Source organism: Microplitis demolitor, chromosome 1 (assembly GCF_026212275.2).
Source record: "Microplitis demolitor isolate Queensland-Clemson2020A chromosome 1, iyMicDemo2.1a, whole genome shotgun sequence".
Classification (NCBI taxonomy): domain Eukaryota; kingdom Metazoa; phylum Arthropoda; class Insecta; order Hymenoptera; family Braconidae; genus Microplitis; species Microplitis demolitor.
The window spans coordinates 18,179,203-18,207,007 of NC_068545.1; the positions used below are offsets into that span (position 1 = coordinate 18,179,203).

The following is a 27,805-nucleotide window of genomic DNA, read 5'->3' on the forward strand; positions in this document are numbered from 1 at the left end:
TTATATTCGATTTTTTACATCCTTCTAATCAACGTTTCCATGTAACGAATTTATTCAGTTCTATTTTTAAACTGTCATTAATAATACCGTAAGTTGTTTATGAAAAGTGTAAAAGTTATATTGATTGGTGTCTATTGAGTAAGGAAGCGTTTGTGTTACACCTGGGTCGCGTCTTCTTCGCTTGCACACTTCTGCCTTTACCTTTTTACTTCCCATCCTCTATATTGTCTTATATATTGACACGATATTGTACATAAATATTTGGTTATGGTTACAGGCATAAATACCGAGTGCACAAAATCGTATAGAGAATTTTCCAGCATCTTATGTACACAATAAATAGATAGACATACAAGGATACACATCCATTACCCAAAGGAAAGTGTCAAGTTGTATCCTGTACTTAAAGAATTTATGTGAAACGTTACATTACGTTTTGTGAATATTTATTGGATTGAATTGTAAACTGTATTATAAATGAATACATACACATACACATATTATACATTTTAAAAATTCGATAAAATAAATTTTGTTTATAATATATCTATATGTGTGTATATAAATGAAAATAAATATATGAATGCAAAAGCAAAAGTTGTGAAGAAAAAATTTTTCTCGTAAACTGTCAATTTTTTGAGTTATTCATGGCCAGAGACCGCGAACCGGCAGTAACTTTTGTAGGTTTTATCAAAAGATATAAGAGAATGCAAAATATAAAAAAAGTATCATCTGAAAGAGAAAAAGATAATGTGCTTGAGAGAGACTGGAAATAAAACCAAGACGGTAGTCAGTGAGAAAAGAAAAGGAAAGAATAGAACGAGTTGAAGAAAAAACAATAAAAAATATACTTTGGGGCACAATAAATCAAAAAACTTGGGAAAGTACTCGTAACCTCAAGATCTACTGCGAAATACGATCTCGATAGTACTTTCTACAGTAAACATATTTAACTTTTTTTTTAATCTGTACTTCATCGACATAGTTGTCAATTCAATTTTTAATTTTATAAAAGCTTATTTTTGTTGCTCAATTTAATAACAAGTGATTAACTCATGATGTCATGATCATTAAGTTTACTTGTACGTCTTTGTTAGTTATTTTGATAAAATAATTACCACTGAAGCCTTGAAAAAATATTTTAACGCATTAAACTTTAGTATAAATAATATTCGGTTTTCGTTAAAAATATCAGTCGTTTTGATAAAATTTCAAATAGAGAATCATTATATATATAAAAATTTTTATTGTTTGCAAGACGAATAATGAAATAAAAGTATTTTTGATATTTTACATAGAAAAAAAATGCCTGGAATAGTATTTTCCACTTTTCCAAAAATATTATTTTTAATGATATTCGCTAATTTATTTTTTCAAGAAATAACAACTGAAAATAGAGAGTGCATTGTTAAGTATGGTGATCTTGTAAGTAAATATTCAATTATTTTAATAATACCGTGGTTATTATGTTTGTTACATTAAAAAATTTTTTGTTTCATCTCAAAAGTGTGATCCCCAAGCAATCTATCCATTTTGCAATAATGATAATTTTATATGCAGACGTTCAGATGCAAGTGGATTATTCATATTCGTGGAAATAGGTATTTTTGTACACTTAATTTGTCAAATGAATGTTACTTGAATTTTTTACTATTTAGATCATTTGGGAAAACATTGTAAAAATGATAGCGAGTGCGCCAAAATAAGTAACGCAATATGTTCAAAGGAAAATATATGTGTCTGTAAAAGTAATTATATTCATAAACCCTACAATTCGACATGCTTACCATTGTTAGGTGAGGACTGTTCGACTTTTCACGAATGTGCTCCTGAAAATTCTGAGTGTTTTCTTGATGAATGCAGATGTAAATCTGGATATTTGCAAATTTTAAATAAACGATGTGAACCTCGTAAGTCGGCCTCTTATTAGTTCCAAATCATGATTGCTATCAATATTTCGGACTAATTTTTTTATTTCAAGTCCTTTTGGGATATTCTTGTAGAACTAGCGAAGATTGCGGATATATACTCAATGCAGAATGTTCAGAAGATAATGAATGTGTTTGTAAATCAGATTATATTGCAACAAGCATGTCAATGTGCGGATTGCGTTTAGGAAAATATTGTCATGAAAATACTGCAGATTGTTTGCGTAATGCTATTTGCTTAGAGAACACATGTCATTGCAAGGAGATGTATTTACCTGGACCTAATGATGAATGTTTCCCAAGTGAGTTTCATATATTTGAAAACAATAATGTAATTTATATGTATTGTAATTTTTTGAAACAATAAAATTTTAGACTTCAGGCATTTAGACTACGTACAAAAAAGCGATAATCGTAGTTGCAAGCGTGAAGATTATTTCTTATGCTTGAAAGATGGAACATGTATTTGTCAACACAATCACATTGTAGTTAACAAAGTATCCTGCGAACCTCTTTTGAATGAAAACTGTACAGAAACTCAGTCATGTGCTGTCCCAAATTCCGTTTGTATTAATAATGTATGTCAATGCAAAACTAACTTTGTTCCCAAATTTAACAATCGTTGTGTAGCCAGTAAGTGATTCACATATAAAATTTACAGAAATCACTAGTTAATTAAAATGGGAATTTTACTAATTTTAATTTTTTCCATCAGAATTTCTATTTGAATCATGTAATAGTGATTTGGATTGTAGTGAAATAAGACATTCAAAATGTTCCCAGGATAAAGTTTGCGTTTGTAAACAAAAGTATATAGCATCAAACACACAAGTGTGTACTTTAGCTCCAAAAGGATATTGCACACGTAATAAAGATTGTAAAATTGAAAATTCTATTTGTTTTGATCACGAGTGTAAATGCGACTCTGATTTTGGCCCTATATCTGATCGCTATTGTTTACCGTGTAAGTTCATTTCTAAATCAGTTTATGTCCGAGGATATTGAAAAACTGATTATTACCATTATTTTTCAGTGATTTCAAATAATTTCTGTAATCACGATAAAGATTGTATCCATATTCCACATGCAGAGTGTTCAGTGCATAACGTATGTACTTGTAAGTCAAATTACACTGCAGTAAATGGGACAGTAATATGTGCATCGCTTTTGGGCGGGGAATGTTTAAGAAGTCAAGATTGTTATACTAAAAATTCAATGTGTTCAGATTCGAAATGTAAATGTCAAAAGTGGAATGAAGCTCTGTCACAATACCGTTGTGAGCCATGTAAATATATTAAGTTATTATTAAATATGTAAATTTATGCATAGAAAAAAAAATGTTATTTAAAAATTTTCATATACTTTTTTTAAAAAGATATTTTAGGAAAATCTTGTGAAGAGGATAACGATTGCGTTAACAATGCAATAAATGCAGTATGCTCAAAAAGTAAAGTATGCGTTTGCGGAAATAATTATTTTTTTGAACATGGTATATGTAAGCCAACTGAGAGAGGAGCTTGTTCAGTTGACAAACCGTGCTACCGTAATTTTCATTGTCTTAATGGTAGGTGTCAATGCGGATGGAATTCGGTAACTGTGTCTAAATCCCAATGTCAACCACGTAAGTATAATTTGTCACGTAAAATTCAGCAGTAGTGTAGCAATAACATTTTCATGTACTTAGTCATAAACTAATATGAATTATTAAAAATTATTTAAGGACTCTCGACAATTACTTGTGATACGGATTCAGATTGCGGAGATCCGTGGCATTCAAAATGCTCCAAAACTAATTATTGCAAATGTAAACAAAATAATACGTTGATTGACAGAGTAACATGTGCACCACTGATAGATGGACTTTGTTGGAAAGATAGTCAATGCATTGTTGAAAATTCTGTTTGCGTTGATTTTCATTGCCAATGCATAGAACCAACATATTACGCTATTTCTAATAATTACTGTAAACAACTGTAATTTTTTAATGTATCCCGGGAAATAGTACTTGGCCAAATAAACTAAATCTGACCGAAATCACGCAAGATGACTTTTTTTTACCTGGAATGCATTATAAATATCTGAATTGTTCTTGTTTGACATCATTATTTACGTGAGAAAAAATAAATGTTTTAAGTTAATTGTGTAAAGAACTTAAATTATTATCGCAATAATTTATTACATTACATGTACTAGCACTATGATTGATTTGATAGCTTTAATAAAGATAAAATTAAAACGTAATAAAAAAAAAATTTTTAATTAATGATATTTTTAATTGCTTAACTGTAGGCTTAGTTGTCATTTCTTATAATATCTATTTAATGATAGCTATATATATTTATTGCTTTTATTATTGCAATAACAGTTTATTGACGAAATAAGTAATTGTCCCCTAAACTTTAAGCAGTCGAGAAGACAAAGGATCACTTAATCAGCAGTGAGGATGTTGGTTGCATCAGCAGGCTGAAGCTATTACATGCAAATAAGCTGCGATATGCGTTTCTTTGTATGGTTAACTGAGTTCACTCTTTGTCTCAGTTGCGGATAGATAGATAGATCTCCAAGATTCACAAAGCACCATGGATTCGTCTTAATTACAGTTGTCTCCAGTCAATCTCGATGGTAATGAACCGGTCTTTACGCAAGAGAGCTCCCGCGGCCAATTGAAAAGTAAATTGTTGCTTTGAAGTCCATGTTCATTCCCTCCTTTCCCTTTCAGTCTTTATTCGTTTCTCCTCTCATTTGTTCAATAACTTTCTGTTTACTAACGCATAACTTGATCGATTGTTTAGTTTAGAACAAAGAACAATAATGACAGAGTTTACTATTTAAGTAATGAAAACAATTAGCAGATTAATTGAGATTTTCAGTTGTTACTTCAGTCAATGCTTGAGTCTTGGAGATATCGGACATGTCGTTTGGAAAAATACTGACTCATAAAAGTATGAAAAGAAAAATTATTTTTTGCAGAAATCAGATTTTCTATAGATTTTTAAAAAAAATCTTGGTCACGTGTGAAGCCCTATTCTTGTTTGAAAAAACTTTAAATTCTATCAAAACGTATATTTTTATTTTTTCCTCTTTTGAATGTTCAACATCTTCTTGATTTAACTTTTTAACAGAATGAATTGAAAACTCGTGAGATATAACTATTGTTTTTCAGTAAACTTTTATAACCAATTCTGTTCTATCACTCAGCTATACACTTGACGTGCCAGCAACAAGAGAAGCGCGTGTGCTACCAGTGTCAGTTATAAGCGAATTTCCGTCTGCTCTAATGCTTGAGCGAATAATCGAATAGCACACCAGATTGAGTGAGTGACGTGTCTATCATTCCCACAAATTATGGATGATGCCAGTTTAAAAAGATCCCAGATAATTAAACTCAATATTATGTCTATCCAAAAATATCTTACCACTTAGAAATTCATATGCGACATCATGGCGTCAGCCGATTGTATTTTTTTTTATCAAACACATGCTGAAAAATCGGAAATTGAGGTGAGGCCAAAGGTGAGATGAGAAGAAGTATCCAGTAAAATGAGAGTCGCATGGGAAATCGGAAGTGAGACACACCAGGGATACAACCAGAGTTTGCCAACTAGACTCTAGTAAAATAACCGAAAAAAGTGCTTTTACCTTTTATACATTGTGGGCTATAGTTACAGAGATGAAGTGCCACGACTCGAAAACATTTCTAAATGTTACGTGTGAGTGACTCTGGATACTGGAAAAAATTTAAACATATAATATACATTATATAATCCTCTCGGCCACCAGGGAATATGTATACAGTCTTGTCATTTTTTTTCACCCCTCCCCCTCAATTTTTTTTGAAGTCTTATTTTTTTAGTCTACTCTATTATATGTCAGTCGGTGAGTATATAGACATATATAAGTAGCATAAAGGTGGAGGTAAATAGATAAAGTGTGAGTGTCCGTATGTTTTCATACATGTATCTCAACATAAAAAGCATATGCATGCGACGGGAAAATTTATCTCACACTGTGCCTTCTCCTCAGCTACACGAAAAATTTTAGAATGAAAAATTTTAACGGTATGAAAGCGAAATGTTGCACTCGAGATGGTTTATGGGGCTACGAATCGGAAGTAATATTATTCGCTCAGTAAAGAAAGAAAGGTGGGTAAGGGCGGGTGAGGGTGGATGAGCGACTGGATGTATGGGGTAACTCCATATAAATGAAAAAAGTGAGAAAGTGGTTGGTAGCAGGTTATATACCACGAGATAATCTTGTTGTAATTGCCCTGGGGAAAATGGACGCGCGAATATATAATGAAATTCGTACCTATACGTTACTTTTATTTATTTTTTTACTCTCTACTTGATATGGTGTAAGATGAAAAATAATAAATGTACATACGTATGTATGTCTGTGGGCATAAAGTGTACGTTTTGGGTTCCTTTGTAGCGCGACGACTTCATTATTTTTAAATTTTAACGTAAAGTGAAATTTTTTTTAGTCCCGAGTTACCTTTGCCACTTATTCTTCGATGGCATTGCCGTTGAGGTCGGCGGTGGCGGTTGTGGTAAAGCAACCCTTGGTATACTTGAGCGTCAATGCAGAACCTCCAGACCGGAAACGCGCGAGTGGTTTTTATAAAAATGACGTGGCGCTACTAGACTCACCTGGAAAATGTCTGAGTTGTTTTATGGGATATCTAATGAGGCTGCTGTATATTCTGATGCCAATATCTAAAAGATACACGTTACTTTTAACTTTTTTCTTATCTTGTTTCCATAAAATTTCATCTTACGCTGATGGCTATGTTTCCAAACAGAGATAATCTGCTGATAGAAATTTCCCGAGATAAAATTTAGTGTTTTTACGAAAATAATGATACTAAAGCATAAAATTTTCTAAGCTAAATAATTGGCACATCTTAATCTTAATGCGATAAAAGTTTAAAACTTAAAATGGCAAAAGTATTTGACTTTGGTGAAGTTAGTTTGGAGCTCAATACTCGTTACAAACTCGGTTATGTTATTTCTGCGGGCTTACCACTTGTATGTAGGTTTGTATTCATGTATTTATATGTAATACAAGAACACTTGGGTGTATTAATTTTCACGGCATCAATGTTGTAGTACCAGCGTAGAGGTGGGTTAACAAGTTTGGCCATCGAGCGATCTTGAGCTGAGTTGGTGGCGTGTTTGGAGCTCGAGACGCCGCGATCGCGTGCCAAACTACATCTGCCGCTCCACTAAAGGCCCATACATAATGCATAATATCAAGACTTCCCGAGTCGTTTCACGGCGAGCTTTCAATCGCGTAAGCTCTTGGCTCTGCCCCTTTCCCACCTCCTCAGTATTCACCGCATCAGTATTCCGGTCGATAAAATTTACCCACCGCGACCCTAGACCTCGCACACGATGATGCACTCGCTCTCTTATTTTTACTTTTTATTTCATTACTTATTTCGGTGCTGTTGCAAATAAACACCTGCCTCCAAGTTATTCACATTTTTACTGAACGATAACAATTACCCCAGTACCCACTATAATTATTACTATTATTATTATTATCATTATTGTCTATCTATTAATTGAATTGAATAATATGAAACCTAATAAAATCAATCAATGAAAAGTAATTACCATGTAATGGTTGGTTTGATATTCACCAGTGAATTAATAACTCAGTTTGCATTAATTCAATTGCTTCAATGTATCTATATATAAATTTCAATGCTCGAATATTTCATTTATCATGACGAATTAAAATATATAAATTTAACTTGCTAACATAAATTCATAAATTACGTTATTGTTTGATAAATTTAAATGCTAATGCATTTAACACGGCTGTCATTTTAAAATTTTAATTAGAGTTTATAATTGTTGGAATTTTTTTTTTATTTATTTACGCTAATTAATATTTGTAATGGATGATTAAATTAATGAGCGTTGATGAAAGCGGGATCTATATATAGATTGATAAGAATTAGTTCCTTTGCTAGGGTAATCTCAAAGTTTAGGATGTAAGATTGAGGACAGTGCAGCTCGCAGGGACAGATCCTGTGTCTATTTTCTGCCCCAGGGTCAGCTTCTTTGTCCATCCAGTTAATTAACGTCTCAAGTTTTGGCTGTAATGAAGCCTGACTGGGTCTTTTGACTTGTTCTTAAGAGTAATAGGTCTCCTTAGTAGCTAACTAAACGTTTTCATTACGTTCATCGTAATTTCAAATTATAGTTTTTCTTCAACAGGACAGAATTACTTGCAAAGACTTGCTTGTAATCTAAAGATGCTCTCTAATTACTATACACGCCGCAACAGCGTCCTTTGATAAGTAAGAATCCTCGAGAATATGATTTGAATTTCGTTGAGAAGCATTAATCAGGCTTGGCAATAAAACTTTATAATAATTATGAATGTATGGCTCATCGGGATGTTAATCAAGCGCAGGCTATTCATAAAATGGAATTCGTTAAACCGTTTCTCGTACCAACTACTCCTTAAAACTTTGACAGGAACAAGTTTCAATCTTTATTACGTTTTTTATCTTTTTGTTTTTTATTTTTTGATAAGTTTTAAACTCAGTCCATTCACTGGATCTTCTTAACACTTAGCAATTTACCAATGAAACCAGATCCCATCCGCCTTTCATCCTTTTACACGGCAATTAATGCCATCTCAATGCCTTGCTCGTCTTCTGGGTAATTTATTATACAACTTTCATGCTGAATAACTTGGTAACATTTACAGTTATTTTCTGTCAGAAAATGTTAATTTAAACTTTTCATTAACTTTATATGTATAAAAATATTTATAAATATCCAGGTAACTAAATTTAAAGCCAAAATAATAATAAAATTTTTTTCTCGGCCGAAAAAAGGCCCATGTAGTAAAGACACGGCTGAAATTAGCCTGAAAACTTGAAAATGTTCTGTTCCATGTTAAGTTGCAAATATAATTTTATTTTTAAAAAAATACTATGGCCAATTTATCAGTAAAATTTCGGCATTTTCAGCCAAATTTCAGTCTTTTCTAATAAATTTCCATGGCTTTGGTATGATTTCAACCAGATTTAGCCTTTTCGGGCCGTTTTAATTGAATTTTCGAGTTAAAAATATTAATAACATGCGTTGGTAGAAAAACGATTTAAGTTTAAACTATTTATTTTTATTTTCCCCTCGTGGATATTAACAATAACGGAGATTTGCCAGGTTTTGTTACGATACCTTAAAATTAGAGTCATCCACGCGAGAAGATTGATTAAATATTCATTTATTATTGCCGCTCGGACCCAACGGCTAAATCGCGTGCATTGTTTTATTGGCCATAACTCCGGCTCCCTACAAATCGCTTGTGGCTTTAATGCCATGGGGGACGAAAACTAAAACTCTGAGGAGGTAATAATAATAAGGAGTTAAAATACAAAAAAAATAATAACAATAACAATAGTAATAAGGAAACAAAAGGATATTGAGCCAAGATGAAAGAGAATATAAGAAAGAGCTGGAAAATATTTTGGAAGCGTGCAAAGCTTTCATTTGTCCACTTTTATTAAAGAGTAAACTTACTTGTAGCCTTTCTTAAATTATCCCTCCTAACAGCAATCATAACCTTTTATGAATTATAATTATGCTAAATAATCCTTAAGGGTAGAATTATTTTCGCATTTAGCGCGATTTAAAAAAGATTATTTAACTGTGTAAAGTTGAATTAAGTTTGCCGAGTACTCAAGGTATTTTTAAAAAATATGCGCATTAAAATGAATGAGCTAAAAAAGTACGAGTTTGTTTATGTTGCAGTGGCTTAATTTTTTTTTTTTTATATTAAGTTATTACTTTAATTTAACATTAAATATAAATTTTCATTATGTGTTAAATCAATTCCATTTTCATGAAAAAGTTTAACTGCACCATAGAGAATAATATAACAATATTTCTCAGTTGCTGTTTAAAAAAAAAAAACAATACGAAAGGGGCATCACGTGAGTAGCATAAACAAGAGCGAGAAAGAGGGAGACAGAAAAGTGCGAGACGTCATGGGAAAAGTTGGAGCTTCTAGTTTCCGTATTCAGTAGTAGCAGTAGCAGTATCAGCTAGTTGTTGAGTCACAGAGAAAGCCAGCGGAAGGTGTTATCCGAGGTTAGGTGAACCCCGGAGTGCAGTTTGCTTTTGTTTAAGCTCATGGCTGCAAGGGTGTTGTACGAAGATGGATACCTGTACCCATGGGCTCTGAAACCAGCAACTCCATGGTCTGTTGCAAGAGATTGTATATTTTTACATCAGTTAGATTTCTCATTTAAATTATTTTCAGACGCAGATATCTTAACAGTAAAAACTTTTGTTAATGCCAGAATATTTACTTGATTTACTCATTTTTATTCTGAGGGAACTCTCAATATTTAGCCGCGCGAAGGCTGAGATGTAATGCCGTCGAAATTTTGCCACAGTAACTCTTATTCTTCTGTAACTTGAGATAAAAATTTTTGATAGCTACTGAGTCGGTGATGATTACATTCTTGTAATTATCTATAGCTATATGAAGATTTACATATGTAAATTATTGAACTGATGGACAGTGGAGGGCGAATCGAATGACTATGCGTAGACGCGTGAGGACATTGCTGGACAACTGAACAAGAGATGAATGAACATACATATGTAATAACAATTCAGTTGATGCTTGGCTACACGATAATCCAGGCTTCCTTTGTGTGCTGGAATAACAGGTGCCACTGTCGATCTCACGAAATATTAGCCTCTCACACAGACCACGAAATTACGGCATCGTATCATCTGTTTGCATGTCACGTAAGCTTGTTGAGACGTCATGTTCAAACTATTGCCATGATAAATTTAAAATTCCATATCTTAAGCCAAGATCACGTTACTTAGTATAAGTTGATAATAAAATTCAAGGATAATGGTTATTAAATAAAATTGAATATTTAATGAGGACTTTAAAATTACGAATTAAGCTACAGATTGATTGTTTAGTTTAGATTTATATAATTTTCGTTTCATGTCAAATGGAAAAGTGAGTTGACAGGTGTCGAGATATATAACGCTGTTACAGTATATTTTTATATATACATGTATATATTTGAGTTGTCAGTGGTGTGGAATAGGAAGTTGGTTAAACAGACGGAGAAATGATGTAGCGTTACTTTGATATAGGGGACTTTGTGGTGATGCGGCGGATTAGCATTTGCAAGCTTGCCAATCAGTGATTCGTAAATCATAATTGCTTTGAAATCTTTAAGACTCGGTTAAACTTACCCAACAACTCTTGATTGCAAGTTAATTAAGGTTATGTATATCCTCGTGTAAATATCATTTTAAATAACTAATGTTCAAATATATATGTACGAGTCAAAGAATAAAGAGCACCAAGATTCTGTTAATTAGTATCTGACACTTCGGGTACCATAAAAGCTTCATCTAGCTGAGGAATAATTCCCGGCTGATGTTACTTTTGAATATGCTCAAAATTCATTAATTAACTTTATTATAATTGTAATAAAGATAATTAATGTTAGTAAATGAATAAAATGATAATCATTTTGAGAGAAAGTTGTTGGTCTGTACACATAAAATTGAACAAATATTTAATTTACGGTGGTAGGACGAGCTAGTGGTCAAGTGTTGTGACAGCGAAGCAAGTGCGAGAAGAGGGTGGTTAGAAATTAGGGTGGTTCAATAGTGGCCACATTGCGGGTTTACACGTTGCTCAGCCGATCGTTAGATCATCCATGCATTCATTCTATACCAGTGTAATGGTAATGCTGCTGCCTATATACGGGCTCGTACGATCGAGGATATCCAATACACTGCTCAAGGATCAGTCGCCATGCTCCTGTTACGCCGACTAGATCAGGCTTCTCGCATATATATACGGCTTTCCTCAATCAGTTGTTAATTTAATAATTAGGTCAAAGTGGATCTTTGCTGTCGTTAATAGGATCCTAAATCGTCGAAGGAATAACTCAAATAATTTATTCTTTCGAAACAGAGTACGCTGTTTTGGTCTTGTAAATTTTTGATGATCTGAAGGACGTGAAATTTGCCGGGTTATTGAATAACCAACAATTTTACTTTATTTATTTGCTCTTACGATTCCGAGCACACCTGCGCTTTCAATGTTGCAATAGACAGTAAGTTTTTTATGTGTCTTAACTTGGTTGGTAGCTGGATGCCCCGATGCCCGTAAGATTCAATATTCATCTTAGTCGGGTTGTGTTGGTGCAGGGAAATGTAAAGCGACGGGTTAAACTCAGAAAATCAGTCGGATTGACGAGGAAAATAAGTCTGGTTACTGCTGAATATAAAATCTTTGTTTATTCAAAAAAAAATCTGAGCTCACTGGCGTATCCTGATTCCTCGAATGCTGTCGATGACAAGAAACGCAAACGCTTGTCGCCGGGTGCTTTTACGTATTTTTGTTCCTTTATTATTTTTGGCAGCTGAAAGCTTTCAGTCGGATGTTTTGCGTGTTAACATGACGGGCGCATAATGCTAAAATGCTTGTTTAATTATTAAACTTGATGCCCGGTTAATCCGACGGACCACGCGACAAAATTTATTGTTAAAAATTTTTAGCTTATCGCATTATTTAAATCCTGTAATGGGCTGTTTGTTTGCGACACAATGACAGCATAATTTAAATAAATAACTAACGCAAATAATTATTTAATCCTGTAAATAATTACTTTACACTTTTAATGAACTTGATAGGAAAAATAAAAAAACATGGAAACAAGTTTGTAATATAGAATAGGGAATGTATAAAAAAACCACAAGAGCAATTATTTAAAGTTATCAAATAATTATCCTAAGGCATACTTCGAATTACCAATAAAATTGTTTAAAATTTAAAAAAAACCGCTGAAATTCTTGAGCAGCCTTTAAATGTAAATATGGTGAGTTATTTAATGAACTACATAAACTTTATTAGCAAATAAATAAAATGAAAAATTACGCAGTTTGCAAAATAGAGAGAAGGAAATTTATATGTATAAAGTTTAATCTCTGTTGCATAATATGTAGAAAAAAATATTGCTTGCAAGTTATTTTCTCAATAAGAGTTCCATCAACAAAAGTATCCGGATTGTTTTATTGTTTGTTGGAGACAGGGAAGACTGGTGGAGACACAAACGTTAAAACTCGATTTAACTCTTGAATTTAGTGACGTCTGATTCAGCTGTCTATCTGGTCGTTTTACCCGAACGGTAAAAATAAAAGGTAAATTTGCGCGGCATGCTGTCTTATTCCTGTTCTTTCCTTATTTTATACACCTATAAGATGTACGGTGGGTTCGAGTACTCGAGTCTCAAGTGACGAGGACGGTTCGTTTGAGCTGGAGTCTGACGGTTGCGCGGAACAGCACGAAAGGAATGAGATTGAGCGAAGGAAAACAAAATTGAGGCAGTAAAAAAAATGAAGTGAATGAACTAAGAAGTAAAATAAAGAATGAAAAAGTACGGGTAAAAGTAAGAAGAAGGCTTACATCAGCTTTACCACCTTGGAATATAAAACAGAGGTCACTTTTACCAGATTTTATACTACTTTATTCCACTCCAATCCACTCTTTTTTGTGTCTTCATTCGTACTCCTCACTATTTTCATTTCTTCATCTCATCTTATACCTCACCTGTACCCTCACCTACCACCGCAACTTCTCCTATTTCTTTTACCTCGAGTTCAATTCAAATGCGTCATCCACGTTCCGTATTTATGGTGCACGAATTTCGCGGAAGACTGATTGCTGAATTTAACGCTGCACTATTCTATCAACTGTTGAACGAATTCTATGATTATATTCGACTCATACCCTCGAAATTCTACAGTGAATAAATTATTATCATTATTATTATTATCATTATATTTAATTATTGAGAATGAACAGTTTGAATATAAGGATTTATAGAATTGATGCGATGTGTAAGATTAGCAATCGGCAAATTGGGAAATCTATTACGATAAATTAATGATTTAAATGGGATAGAGATGAGCGAAGCGGATGGTAAAGAGTGATGAGAGTTTGAAGCACAACCGCATTATACAAACTCGAGCAGAAGTCGATGAAACAGACGAAGGTGTTCCATCTTGATGGGTATGAACAATCTGCTATAGAACGGAACTGTTGAAGCAGAGTAGGATGATTGTGTCAAACCTACAGTACTATAGGAGATGCGATCATGTCTCCTTCCGTCTTGCGGATGCTCCGATGCCAAGTAACCAAGTAGATGTCGGACATCGTGTACTTTCTATCGGTACACTCTATTCACACCGTCCTATAGGAGGTGGGCTAACCGCACTTGTCCCAGACAACGCTAACCAGCTCAGACCTTCTTACACTAATTTATCTTCGCAAACACAGCCTTCGCTGATTTAAGTACTCTATTGTCATTACTCAGGGCTTTCAATCATACGAACCTCTAACTACCATTTATTTGTTTCTATTCAAATCCAAAAATATTTTATTTATTAAAAAAAAGTTTTTAGGAATTTTATGGTTTTGGTGACTGGAAAAATGATGAAGAACAGAAAATGTAAATATAATAGAGGGTTAATCCTAAAAGAAGCAAATTTGAGAGGCTCTAATTTTAAAAAATATATAGACAGTTTCATTCGCCCCCAGTCTGTGGTTAAAAAAAATTTTTAAAGATTTTTTGGGGTTTTTCTGTTTTTGGACACAATAAGGAACAAAAAACATTTATGTTATTATGGGAGCTACTTTTCATAAAAGTTTACTAAACAGTTATCCTCATCCATTCTTTTCCATGTCGAGGTACTTAAAAAATTTTGTCTGGATTTTTTTTTCTACATGATGACAGTAAATAAAAAAAATGTTTGTGTTGTGAAAGAATCTTTCCAACAGGAAAAGATATATTTCTTTTCAACCAAGTATTGATATAACCAAAGTCATAAATTAATGTAATAAAGACAAATCTTTAAAAAAGTATTTCTGAAATTTTGTTAAAAATTAATTGAAATTTATGTATCTTTATTCCTTCAATATAAACTACTGTGTTAGTAATATTAATTACCAAAAATAAAATACACATAAATCAATAACATTAAATTATTCAATTACCATATTAATTATTAAATAACTTATCATCCATACCAATTATAAACCATGTATATATAGATATATAATCATTAAGATTATTTATCATGTTTGAAAATATATTTGTCGAATTAATAATCGGAATATTAAACAATTTAAATTCGCCTTTTAGATATAAAGTAATTAATTGCAACTGAAATAAATCCTCTCTGCACCCGTAATTAGTTATTAATTTCGCGATGCAAACTCAAAAAATAAAGCTAAATCAAAAGGAAACAAAACTCCTGCATAAATTTTTATCAATTTAAAATGAAATTTCAAAAAATGACTCGTGTGTTTATTTAAATAAACCCATGTCAGTAAAACTATTGTTCTGAAATTTACCTCAGCTCTCTCTTAATTTAAACTTAACTCCAAATCCCGGTATTCTCATTAAATAAATTCTTTCCTCAAACACCGCAAACAAGTGAGAGAATACGCCCGGGTGCTTTAAACCCAACTATAATGACGTGTACATGAACAAATGACAGGAGGTACTGCATCAAAATGAAAAGTCACACACACGCACACTTTCGCACATGGAACACAACAATAATTCTAAATACCATCTCAAATTATAATTATTATATTTTTTTGTCCCCTAACAGCATCCACTCAGCAAACATATAAAATATAAATTCCCCAGCTGTAATAAATAAGCATTATAGCTGGCACGTCTAACTGTCCGTACGTGGGGGACTTTTATGTTGCGGTCAACGTCAGAATTGTCTGTGTGAATAGTTTAATTTTTGTTTTAATATTTTTTAACGCACGTGATGGTATTAGTGTGGGGTTTTTCGTTCATATCTTTCCCCACTCGACTCAGAACATACTAGTCGGTGGAAAATACTGGAGCTATGGTTCTTCTGGTAACCGCACCTCAATGAACGAGCCTGTAAAATGGAAATGTCAGGCATGATGGAAATAACGAGCAACTCGTGAGCTTCCCATTTCTATTTCGTTTCTTCTTTTTCTCTCTGTATCCCTCTAAATACACATTAACATGTACAGGTATATGAACCCGGGCGTTAAAATTATTTTTAATGAAAAACCAAGAAGCTAAAGTGAAACGCGAATAACTAATCGGGAGGTGAAAATACTTGTAAATATACCCAGAGAAACTGCCGGTATTTTCAGAGCCAAGTACACACTTTAATGCAATATAGTGTGGGAATAATCGTTGGATTGTATATTTCAAAAGATCTAAATTACTCTTAAAGCAGCTTACTTCTTATCCAATAGCACTATATCTCGCTGAAAACGGCATTACATTAATGTAATGTTTCTTTTTTTTTTTTTTCTGACTTTTCGGTAGATGTACGCGTGTACTTGAAACTAACGCGAAGCATTTAAACCGTTTCTCAGTAACAGTACGGTCTTCTACAATTTACGCGGTGAACTATGACTTTGAGGCTACGAAAAGGTTTGAAATACAGGTGGTAGCCGGTCTAGCTTCGGACTTAACTCGAGACTCTAGAGATCTCTGTAAAAATAAAAATAAAAAATATCTCAACAGAGTTTTTATCCCCAGTTTCCGGTTAGTAGTGCACGGATAGTAGCATTTGGGCTACACGGGTACGTGGCTCGTGCATTAACCGTTCGTTAGTAACAGTTCGTTTCTACCCTCATTAGCGGCCGCGGCGTATGCGCTATGTTACGAATTACTGGACCGGGTCTGTGTGCAAACGTGGTTCGAATGCAAATTGCGAGGCAACCTACTAATTCAACATGACATGTTACATTGAGATACTTTAATTGTTTTCAAAACTTTTTATTTAATGTACTTTCCTACCGCTTCATTTCTTCCCTCATTTAACGAAATTATGTCTAGTTCTATTGACTACTTATTAACGTCAATTTACTTGCAGAATTTTTTATTTCACTCTAAGCGACGAATTAAATATTAATTTATAAATTAAATTTTAATTCTATTAATGTGAATCGAAAATTTTGATATTTATTTAATATGTCAAAATAAAATTCATATGCCGACTTGAACAATTAGCATAAAATTTTCGATCAATTAACGTTTATAAAAAACAATTTATTGAATATTTAATAATGAACGGAAATTATTTTAAATACATTGCCTACATTTTCAATGATCAATTATTGTATAGGTGAGAATAAATAATGAGATTAAATGGACTTGGTTTTCAGATCATCAGTAAGCAGATATGCGGGCAAGTTTATGATAAATGTCAAATTAGGAGTTTAGTTGACGTAGATAGATCAATGGCATAATGGATAAGGCAATTAGGCGACTATGTTTCTTGTCAATCATTTCCGGGAAGGGACTGGCGTGTTACCTACTCGGCATTCTCTTGAGTATTATTACTCTTCATACCTGTGTAAATACATGAATCTTTGCAGCTTATACTTTTCATGGGTAATTAAGGGAAAATTGTAAGTGTCTGCTACACTGACGAGACATGATGACTATTGATAATAATATTTATAATAGAGGTCGACGCCGGATTTGAGATAATGCTATTTAAAGTAATTCTACAGACGGACGTCATAATAATTTGACGACAGCTGGGGATTTCATGATATTTAAATAAGTAGTTATTACTTGTCATTAAAATAGAGTTTGAAAGAAAACAGAATGTAAAATATTTCTTTAAGAATAAGAGATAATATTTAGGTTTGTATTGTAAATGTCTATTTGAAGAAAGTCTATGGCAAAACTATGATTGTAGATTAAGAATTTTGTAATGATCTTAAAGTTAGCGGACAATTAAAAATGTTGGGATTTTTTTTTTTTTCAATGAATAAATTACAAAATAAAAAATCTAAAAAAAATGCACATGTGGCAAATTTAAAAATCTATAAGTGCATTTTTAATAAATAGTTTTTTTTTTTTTAATAATTTACCGTTTTAAGTAAATTTCAAAAATTATTAGATGTTGGCTAACTTTATTACCAAAATTTTGTATATTAGTTCAATATTTAGTTACTGGAGAATTTTTAATTTTAAACAAATTTTTTTTTCTTTTTCGAAGCATTAATTTACGTTGTCGATTGTAACTGTTGTTAATTTTTCTATTTTATTTAGAATTTCCACAGTGCTACCAGATCGTGGAATATTTTTACTCCTTTCCGGGGTGAAATAGCATTGACTGTAATGGCACACTGATAGAAGGATTTTTTAATATTTAATAAGCCTTATTAACTATTAATAAATGATTTTTTAACATGAGATGATTTAATAAATATTTATTAACAGTTAATAAATCATTTATTAAATGCGATTTATTAACAGTTAATAGATATTTATTAATAGTTAACATATATTTATTAATAGTTGATAAATCATTTATTAAAGACAGTTTATTAACTATTAATAAATATTCGTTAATTTTTAATAAATATTTATTAACTGTAAATAAATCATTTATTAAGACAGTTGAATAAAAAGTGAGCATAAAAGCTTTACTTTGACACTTTTTGTAACCTCAGAACTTCAATAAATAATAGCATTTAATTAGATGAGATAGATTTATAGTTTTCTTACAGAAAAAATAAAGAAAATGAAATGAATCATAAAAAAATAGTTGTAATAAATTACAGTTTTTTTTTCTCGGTCAAAATTATTAGGGTAATATAAATCGAAAGAATTTAAAATGTAAATTAAAAATATTTATAATTAATATTCGTTTCATTAAAATTTATTTTTTTTCAACAACAAATATGCAAAAATTATAATATGTATGATGGTAAATTAATATTTATATAAATATATCTTAAATTGAGTCACGAAGAGAAACAACATGAACTCTGTTTGGTGAAACATGAATTTCATTTCATCTCTATTATTTTCTATGATTCTTTCGGAATATCTAAATCAGTTATATCATGCTCTACAGAAAAATAAGAAAAACTATTTAACTAAAACGATAATTATTTTTATATTAATCAGTTTAAAGGTTTTCGATATCGCGTTACTAAAACCAAAAGGGCGTATAAAATTTTTTTTTGCTCCAATCAATGTAAAAATATTGAAAACATTAAAATCTATGGAAAAAACGAAAAAAAAAAATTTTTTGTTTTATGCCCTTCTGGTTTTAAGCAAAAATTTTTTTAAAGTCATAAGGGCGTATCCTATTTTTTCGGCTTATTATTAATTATAGGTCAGAGTAAGAAAAAAAATTGCAAGGTTAATAAAAATTATCACTCCACAACTTAATTTATCTGAACAAATATTTATTTAAATAAAAAACCAAATTTCTTTATTTAATTTTGATCGAATCTTGTCACAATTTTTTTAATTCAACAATTGATGTAAAAAATATGTATAATTCGAGAACGAAAAAAATTCATCTAAAAAATTCTAAATTCTATGAGTGCTGTGAAATTTAATTTAATCAAATTAAAAAAATGCACATTTAGATTGTTCAATTTTTCAAAGGTGCATTTTTTCATTTTTCAATTAAGGTTTCATTTTCTGTTTCCTGTTTTTTTTTCTTTTTATTTTCAAAAATCAATTGCCGTTGTTCTTGAGAATTGTTATTGTTCTAGAATACCAATATATCAAAGCAAGTTTAATGACCTAAATCATTTTTGTCCATCAGGCACCGTCCCACAAAAATATTATCAATATTATTAAAGATTAATTTTCAGCGATGGTAATAGTTTATAAATTTTTTTATTATTGTCAAGTTATGTTCTAAAAAAAATTAAAAAATTTTTTTTTTATACTCTTAGGTACAGATGATCCTGAAGATGGAGATGGTATAGGACTAAAACCCTGATGAATTTATTTTTTCTCTATTTTTTATTTGTTTTTTCACTTAAATAAATATTTCTTCATATAAATTAAATTGTGGAGTGATAATTGTTATTACCCTTGCAATTTTTTTTTTTACTCTGACCTATAATTAATAATAAACCGAAAAAATAGGATACGCCCTTATGACTTTAAAAAAATTTTTGCTTAAAACCAAAAGGGCATAAAACAAAAAAATTTTTTTTTTCGTTTTCTCCATAGATTTTAATGTCTTCAATATTTTTACATTGATTGGAGCAAAAAAAAAAATTTTTATACGCCCTTTTGGTTCTGCAGAACCAAAAGGGCGTATATTTTGAGATACGCCCTTATGGTTTTAGTAACGCGATATTTAATAAATTCTTCTATCAGTGCAAGAGGGGGTAAAAATATCCCATGATCTGGCCACACTGGTGTCTACTATTGGTAAGTATTTAAGGCGTTTACAACATTCCTCAAATCAGGTAATTTGTCGCACTACCCTCTCCACATCTACCCCCTCCCCTCTTCTCTCAGTCAGGTAATTAGAGCCCTTAAGATTTTCAGCCAGAAATTTTCATACCTCTCTGAAAAGTTGCAGTGAACAGTCGTACTTAAGTCCTCTACCAAATTTAATACGAGCTGAAGCTTTTCAATACACGTGCAACTGTCTAAATTCAAGTGTTCAAAAGTTCGAAGTGATTCACTAGTGAAATTGAATTCCAAAACTCAATACTTGAAAATTATAATATAACGTGTCAATTTAATTAACAATTAAAAATGGAGACGTATATGGGCGCTATTATCGATCATCAACATCAAAATCTTATCAACAGCCAGTTCCGATCAGCAGTTATGGCCGGGGAGATGGCTGACGTTGAATATTTTGTGCTACACGGTGCTGATGTGAACGCTCGTGCACCACATAATTCTTCGACACCCTTATTTTCTGCTATCGCCAAGCAGGAGTATGAAGTCGCGGAATACCTATTGAGCCAAGGAGCAGCGAGCAACGATGTTGTTCAAACAAGTGGAGCGTTGGCCGGATATACGCCTCTACACGTGGTCTGTAGAGAAAATGATCTACATTTGGCTAAACTATTAATCGAGGAGTACAAGGCAGATGTTAATGCCGTCGCTGACGATGGAGCTCATCCGATTCATTTCGCTGTGATGCGTGAAAATGTGCCACTCGTAAAGTTACTATTGGAAGCTAATGCTGACGTGAACGCGGAATACAATAAGACTCTGTACAAAAAATTGTTTCCGTTCAAACAGTGGAGTGATGTTAATTGTAAAAACTATTCATTATTGGTGCATGCCATTGTGAGTAAAAATTTGTCGTTAGTTTATTCATTGGTTAACTTCGGTGCTAATTTTTTCACTATCTATAACACCAAGAAAATGGCTTTGTTTTATGCTATTGAGAGTAAGTCTCCGTCGATAGTGGAATTTTTGTTGGAACGTATCAAGAAAGTTTGTGAAAATGTATACAAGAATGAAAAGATGGACTTGAAAAGATATTTGGATAGAATTACGTTTCGTGGATTCCAACCGATACATTTGGCTGTTTTGCTCGGGAATGCTTTCATAGTAAAGTTACTTTTGAATGCTGGTGCTGATCCAAATGCTCAATTTAAGCGGGTTCATTATACTAAGTACCTTGGTTATAAGAAGTGGTGCAAGGACTACGTATCCAAAATTTCGTTGTTGACTCATGCGTCGATCACTAATGATTTACCGGTAATAACTGTTTTGAAAGAATATCAAGCCGAACTTACTATTCCCGATAATTTGCCAGAAAAACTTGTAAATTCAGATACTAATACTTCTAATGATAATGTTACATCGTAAATATTTTTTTGATTTTTTAAATAAAAAATTCTATTTTTCAATAATTTATCGTATTCATTTTATATACGGAGAATCTGATAAATTTTATCCGGCAATTGTGAGTAAACTGGGGCCAGATGATTAATTACTTTTCTGTTTTAAATAGTATTTAGTTATGGAGTAAAAAATAGCCAATTTTAAATCATTTTTCAGTAAAAATTAAATTAATAAATAATTTTTTTTGTTTTTGGCCCAGACTTACTTTACATCGAAGGATAAATTTCATCAAATTCTCTTCATCTAATTATAATGATCCCTTTCCTTTAATTTTTAAGAGAAAAAAAAATTTATTTATTTTAATTACTTAATTTAATTTAGTTAATTTTAATATTAAGTATAGAATAATTATTAATAATTAATTGGAGGAGAATAATTGTACGAGTCAACAGAAGAATTGCATTTTCGCAGGTAAGTAAAACTTTTTTACTATAAAGAATAATTTTTTCATTGCATACTATATCATTATAAATTTTTTGGCCGTATTTGAACTGTTTGGAATCGAGTTTAAAAATATTAAAGTAAAAGGCAACCATTAAAATAAATTAAAAGTGTTTAGATGCTTATCTTGAGAATGATGTCGCTTCGCGGATTTAGTAAATCAAGTAGCAAATTTAGTAGGAAGCGGTGATAAGGATTAGCATTAAAGTTGCCCTGTCGTCGTTTTAATAGGCCGACTTACGCACTTTGTTCGAGTAATTGCAGCATTGTTAAAAGTAGAGGGAAATCGTGAGGGGGTGACGTAGAGGCTGGCGGGACACACACAAAGTACGTGCACTGAGAAACCCCGCCGAGACAGGTAATTACTTTAATTAAAATTAACCGAGATGCATCAGCGTTCTAAGCAAAGTAGAAGGAGCGAGTTAACGCTTTACTGTTTTCTTTGTGTACGTACCGTTATACACTTGAACTTTAGATACTTTTAAAATTTTACTGCTAATAAAAGCATATTCGCGTGGCATTTAAATTAACTCAAGCACTATCATAAGTATAATTACAATAATGATAATAATAAACGTAATGATTTTAAAAAAGTTTGATATCGTGATTGGAGAAATAAAATTATGAATGTCAGACTCATGGAGATCTGCCGGATGGATCTTCACCAATAGCCGATCAACGTAAATGTGTCGGAAGAGTCGTAGTTTAAGCGTTATCTTTAACGGAAGAGCATTAGCTCTGCGGAAGTAACAATTTCCGGACGCAAATGTCCCTATTGATCCAACTTCCGGCGTTCGGTTTGTCATAGGCCATAATACCCATAGTGTCAGCGGGTTGACGAGCCATCAGCCAATGATCTTACCTCTGCGCCTTATCACCCGTCATTTTAACGGCCTCGTACAATATTAACGATTCGACATATGCTTTTAAATAAAATATACCGCGTTTGCAATTTTTACGACTGACTTATTCCCATTCTGCAAAATAATGACTACTTTTTTTTTGTTCTCCCTATTCTAATGGTATACTCAAAGTTTAATATTTAATTCGTTATGATAATTATTAGTGGCGTGTTCAGAGGATATATCCAATCCTCTTGTAAATATTTAATGGTGGAATTAAACATGGACATGAACACAGACAAATTAATATACACAGGAGAAATATTATGGATAATAGCCTCGGACATTAGGAGTTAAACAACAACGTCGATAAGGCACTAAAATCCCGACGGTGTTTTAAGCTTAGACAACAAAGTTTTGACCGAATAAGCTAATAGTCAAATTATTCTGCATCAGAGTTGGATAATGCGAGTGCAATTCTATGTATGTTAGAAACGAGACTGCTCGCATACACCAGCAGATCTAAATTCGTGTTATTAGCATAGCCAGCTCGTTGGCTCACACATCGCGGTTGAGCGCACCAGCACCTTCGCTACTCATTTGGTTCCTCCTACAACTACCTTAACCATACTCTCTGCATACTCAGTTATCCCGAGACTCTGGAGGGAGTCTTCATCGAGGAATATGTTTCTTTAGGGAGTAATAACTGCCTAATACCTCCTTTCCTATATCACCCTTAAATTTAACACAACTATAACCAACTTTTAAATTACCTATTTCTGTTATTCTATTTACCGACTGTTAATCTCAATAATTGTAATTTTTTTTCTATCGGAAATTTGGTTAGAAATAAAAAATTTTGATTTATATTTATGGTTTGTTATCGTGAATAGTCTCTTTTATCAACGAATCGATATGAATATTATGAAAAATGAGGGGAATGTAATTTCGCGGGATGAATAATATTCAAACAAGATTGAGAGCCACGTCTCGGGCAATGATTGAGCATTTCAATGCAAACCCGAGTGAAACGTGTGAGGCGTCGCGCCCTTTTTCTGCGCGACAACTTCTTTAGCTTCAGCTCCACTCTGGGTTTGCTATGCTGAGGAAATGTCACTTTAAAATTTATTTTATACCACCATGAACGCGAGTGCCTGTCGCGTGTGGCCTCGCTGTCTCTTCAATATGTGTACATTTTTGCTTAAATATATCAAATGCTAGAAAAATTTTTGTGCTTTATTGCCAGCGGTAACACATGTACCCAAATAAATTTATCACAAATATTCAAAATTGAGAGCGCCAATTTTAAATTTTACGCGGATGCTCGTTTGTAAGGATAAATATTTATATATATTTATAAGCCAATGAATGATAAATAATATTAATTAGATTTGATAATAGTTTGGATCCGTTTTCGTTAATTATACATTTCTAACAGCGCAAACGTTAAATTGGTAATAACATCAGTATAATGAAGTGGCTAACCCTGAGTGATTCATGGAACCATAAACCCACTGAATGCCCGACAATAAACTTTCTCAATATAAATTCTCCAACAATACTATAAATGTTTAAACTGAATTAACAATCCATCGACGTACTCAAATGTCTAATTATATAATAGTCTTCTGTAAAACATTATTGACAATTAATAAATTTGATTACTTTTTTATTAAATTCCACAAGTATTTCAAAAATTTAAAATCCGTGTGAAGTTTTTTAGCCATTGAGAAAAAAAAATAATTACTTGCATTCTTTTAATTTTAATGTTGACAAAAAATTCATCTCAAGTTGATCTTTAAAGAATCTTTCGAGTCGACCTGAATCTACTGAGAGAAATGAAAAAAACTTAAGTAGAATATAAAAAAAAAAAAGAATGCCGCTCAGAATCATTCGCCATAATAATGAGCGGTACCATTAGTTGTGACATAATGATTAGAGAAGGTGGGGTTCCAGGTCATGAGTCAGCAATTTTAACTCGCAAAAGGAAAATTCACAAAATCAAATTTCGTCTGGCTTTACTACTAAGCAAGTGATTAAAAAAACAGACTATAATTACAAGGAAAAAAATGAAAACAAAGAGATGAAAGATATTTTTTGAGTATTAATTTAAGAAAAACAAGATTTGAATAAATGTATATAGATACAGAAATATGTGAAGGGTCGGTAATAAGATAAAAATCAACGAAGCGATTATTGTAACAAACTTAAAAAGTATTTAGGTATATCTTAAGTCACTGGTGAAAAGTTTTAAAACCCAAACTCATTCCTAAGAAAACTTGTACCGGCGCTTTAAAGGTACTGCCTGCTAGCTAGCTAAAATGCAAAAGCATGGTTAAATTTATGCATGAATAAAAGAACAACCTCTTAGAACATGTAAATAGACTTTACTAGACAAAAATAATAAAGAATCGATGGGGTAATGAATAATCAATACACTTCTGACATGACTAGATAAAATAATTATTTATTTATGCACTGGGTCTACTGATAGGCTAAAATAACTTGTTGGTTGAATAGTTGGCCCCTATTTTTATGAATAAGGGATTCGAGTGTTTGAATCGATGAGTCGACGGTAGCAAAGGTCGTGGAGAATAAGGCTACGAGAGCGGGGTCGCTAAGTGCTCTTCTCCACATCGGGGCATGCATGCTAATGCCTATCTCAGAGTTTTACATGTCGCCCCGAGCACCGAGTGCCGTCACGCCGCGGCTGATGCCGTATATATAACCCTCGAGTTCTCTGCGTGATTTCCGGGATACAACAGATATTTCTTTGATCAAAATTTCACTCATAAATTATCTCAGCTTACCGCTAAATTATCTTTTGTCCTATCGAAATTTTGACTTTGACTTTTTTTATCTAAAATTATCTTTTAATTAAAAATTTTTAATTAAAAAAGAAAAAATGTTGAAATAATTTATTTGAGTAAAAAAAAATAAAATATTTAATATCAATTTCCGTGTATAATTGCGGTGAAAGTTTAGTATATTTATTGATATAGTTGGAAAAACCTCAAATGAAAATAAAATGTGAATTTAATATTTTTTATAACGTTATAGAAATAGCGGTAGCGATTGATGTCACTGTGGGTACTAAAAGTCAGTGTTTTTTGGTGATAGGTTGGTGGAGACTACAACCGGATCAAATTGCAACAAATTAACCGCGTTAATCACCTCACAGTCAGTACCGATACTCTTTTTTTTTTAACAGCTCACTCACGCGCTATTTGTATTCCCATGACCCACCTCTTCCTATACTTTTATTCTGTTACTCTGCTGTGCCCTATCATTCGACGAAACACACACACTGCACACATATATTTATTTATTCCAACGAGCTTTTTATTCTCATTAACTCTGTGAACGCACACCAAAAAAAAGACCCCAAGTATCGATTCACCAATACATGAAAAATATATGACTAACACAGTAAAAAAAAAAAAAAAAAATGTATCCGTGACATCTCGCAGTGGAGCATGAAAAAACATGGGTGATTTTCCAACCGAAAATAGCATTGTATCGAATGGGAATTACCAATTTTTATGTCTCTAACATTTTTCTTCATTCTGTATTCTATTCTTTTTTAATTTTTACGTTTTTAACAACAAATATCTATCAACATTTTTTTTCAATCAACTAGAATATTGAAAAAAAATTGTTAATTATCAAGTGCATATTGGGCTGAAAAAAAAAAAATGAATTCATTGTCACAACATAGTTTTTTTTTATGAGCACATGTAGCGAGTCTAAAAATCCCTTTGGGCCATTATTGATTCTACTTTACGTCAACTCTGGTCCTTTATATTTTTATGAAACGGTTATCTACACAATTTAAAAAAAAAAAAAGTACCTCGACTTGAAATAGCCTCGAACGCGTTAATTCAAATCAGTCTAAAATTTTCTGGAAAAATTTCGAACCGAAACTTTGTGGTAACAAAAAAAAGTTGAACAAAAAGTATATTTTTAAAATAATAAAATAACATTAATTGGATAATCGAGTGCGTCACCGGAGGAAAAATCGGCAACGAATTTGTCGTTTACGGTTTATAATAAAATGAAAAGTTAGGAAAGGAAAATGAAAATAAACGGGGAGCATACAAGAGGAGCAATAACACAGCATGTATGCCGTAAATTTAACTCGGTCTATATTCGCCCGAATCGATCGACGTAATAACACATGGACGCCGAGCGCAAATTTACTAGCGGATCGTTTTCCCGCTCACTACTGCCTCAGCCCGGATATTTTTCCTTTAACTTTATTTTCCCAAATCGTCTTCTGTCTTACTAGTTCTTTTACAATTTTCATGTATAATAATAATAGTAATAATGATAACATTTCCAGCCCGATTTCTCTCAAGGACTGAACATTAGTCAAGCTCTTCAAAGTACTTTATCCATTCGGTCTCTTTCTCCTTAGTTTCTACACAGCATCCATTTCATCTCGTCTCGAGACCGTAGATCTTAAAACGATTAACTTGCTAATAATCTTAGAACAATTTGACAACATTATCACACAGATAGTAAGATTATTATTTACCCAGTTGTAATACAGCTAAGACAGTGTTTCCATAATATAATATTATAAATTATAATATAATACCTTATGATATGCCTCATGTCTCTTTGTACTTTCGTATTCATCTTCCACTGGTTCAATTATGCATGGAAACATGAGCGTGATAATATAGCTATACATAATCTAGAAGAGCGAGCTCTATTAAGGCAAGTGTGTTGGTGTGTAGGTGTGCCTGAGTATTTAAGGGTGTTAGTTAACTGGATGAACGTGTGCTTTAGATGAATTCCGAAATTCATTCCCTTCGCTCTCGCTTGTGTATTCCTCCAAAGACTTGACCGACTTCCGTTCTAGGCTCAGT

General features: G+C 32.3%; 2 protein-coding genes across 3 annotated transcripts in view; one reads left to right on the top strand and one right to left on the bottom strand.

Annotated features, from left to right (window-relative positions):
- Positions 1–27,805, bottom strand: part of LOC103579033 (zeta-sarcoglycan) — a 107,356-nt gene that overhangs the window by 55,059 nt on the left and 24,492 nt on the right. The gene's annotated exons all lie outside the window — the stretch shown is intronic.
- Positions 1,204–4,133, top strand: LOC103578808 (prion-like-(Q/N-rich) domain-bearing protein 25). Its single transcript, XM_008559997.2, has 9 exons — positions 1,204–1,425; positions 1,508–1,601; positions 1,659–1,910; positions 1,982–2,230; positions 2,304–2,561; positions 2,644–2,892; positions 2,962–3,213; positions 3,304–3,549; positions 3,649–4,133. Exons 1-9 carry the CDS (start codon positions 1,306–1,308, stop codon positions 3,903–3,905), a joined length of 1,977 nt encoding a protein of 658 aa, XP_008558219.1. The 5' UTR covers positions 1,204–1,305; the 3' UTR covers positions 3,906–4,133.

Excerpts from the sequence above, each read along its gene's own strand:
- LOC103578808 (XM_008559997.2), top strand. The coding sequence starts at position 1,306 with ATGCCTGGAATAGTATTTTCCACTTTTCCAAAAATATTATTTTTAATG. Across the intron at positions 1,602-1,658 it reads ATTCATATTCGTGGAAATAG|ATCATTTGGGAAAACATTGT; the intron begins GTATTTTTGTAC and ends TTTACTATTTAG. Across the intron at positions 1,911-1,981 it reads AAATAAACGATGTGAACCTC|TCCTTTTGGGATATTCTTGT; the intron begins GTAAGTCGGCCT and ends TTTTATTTCAAG.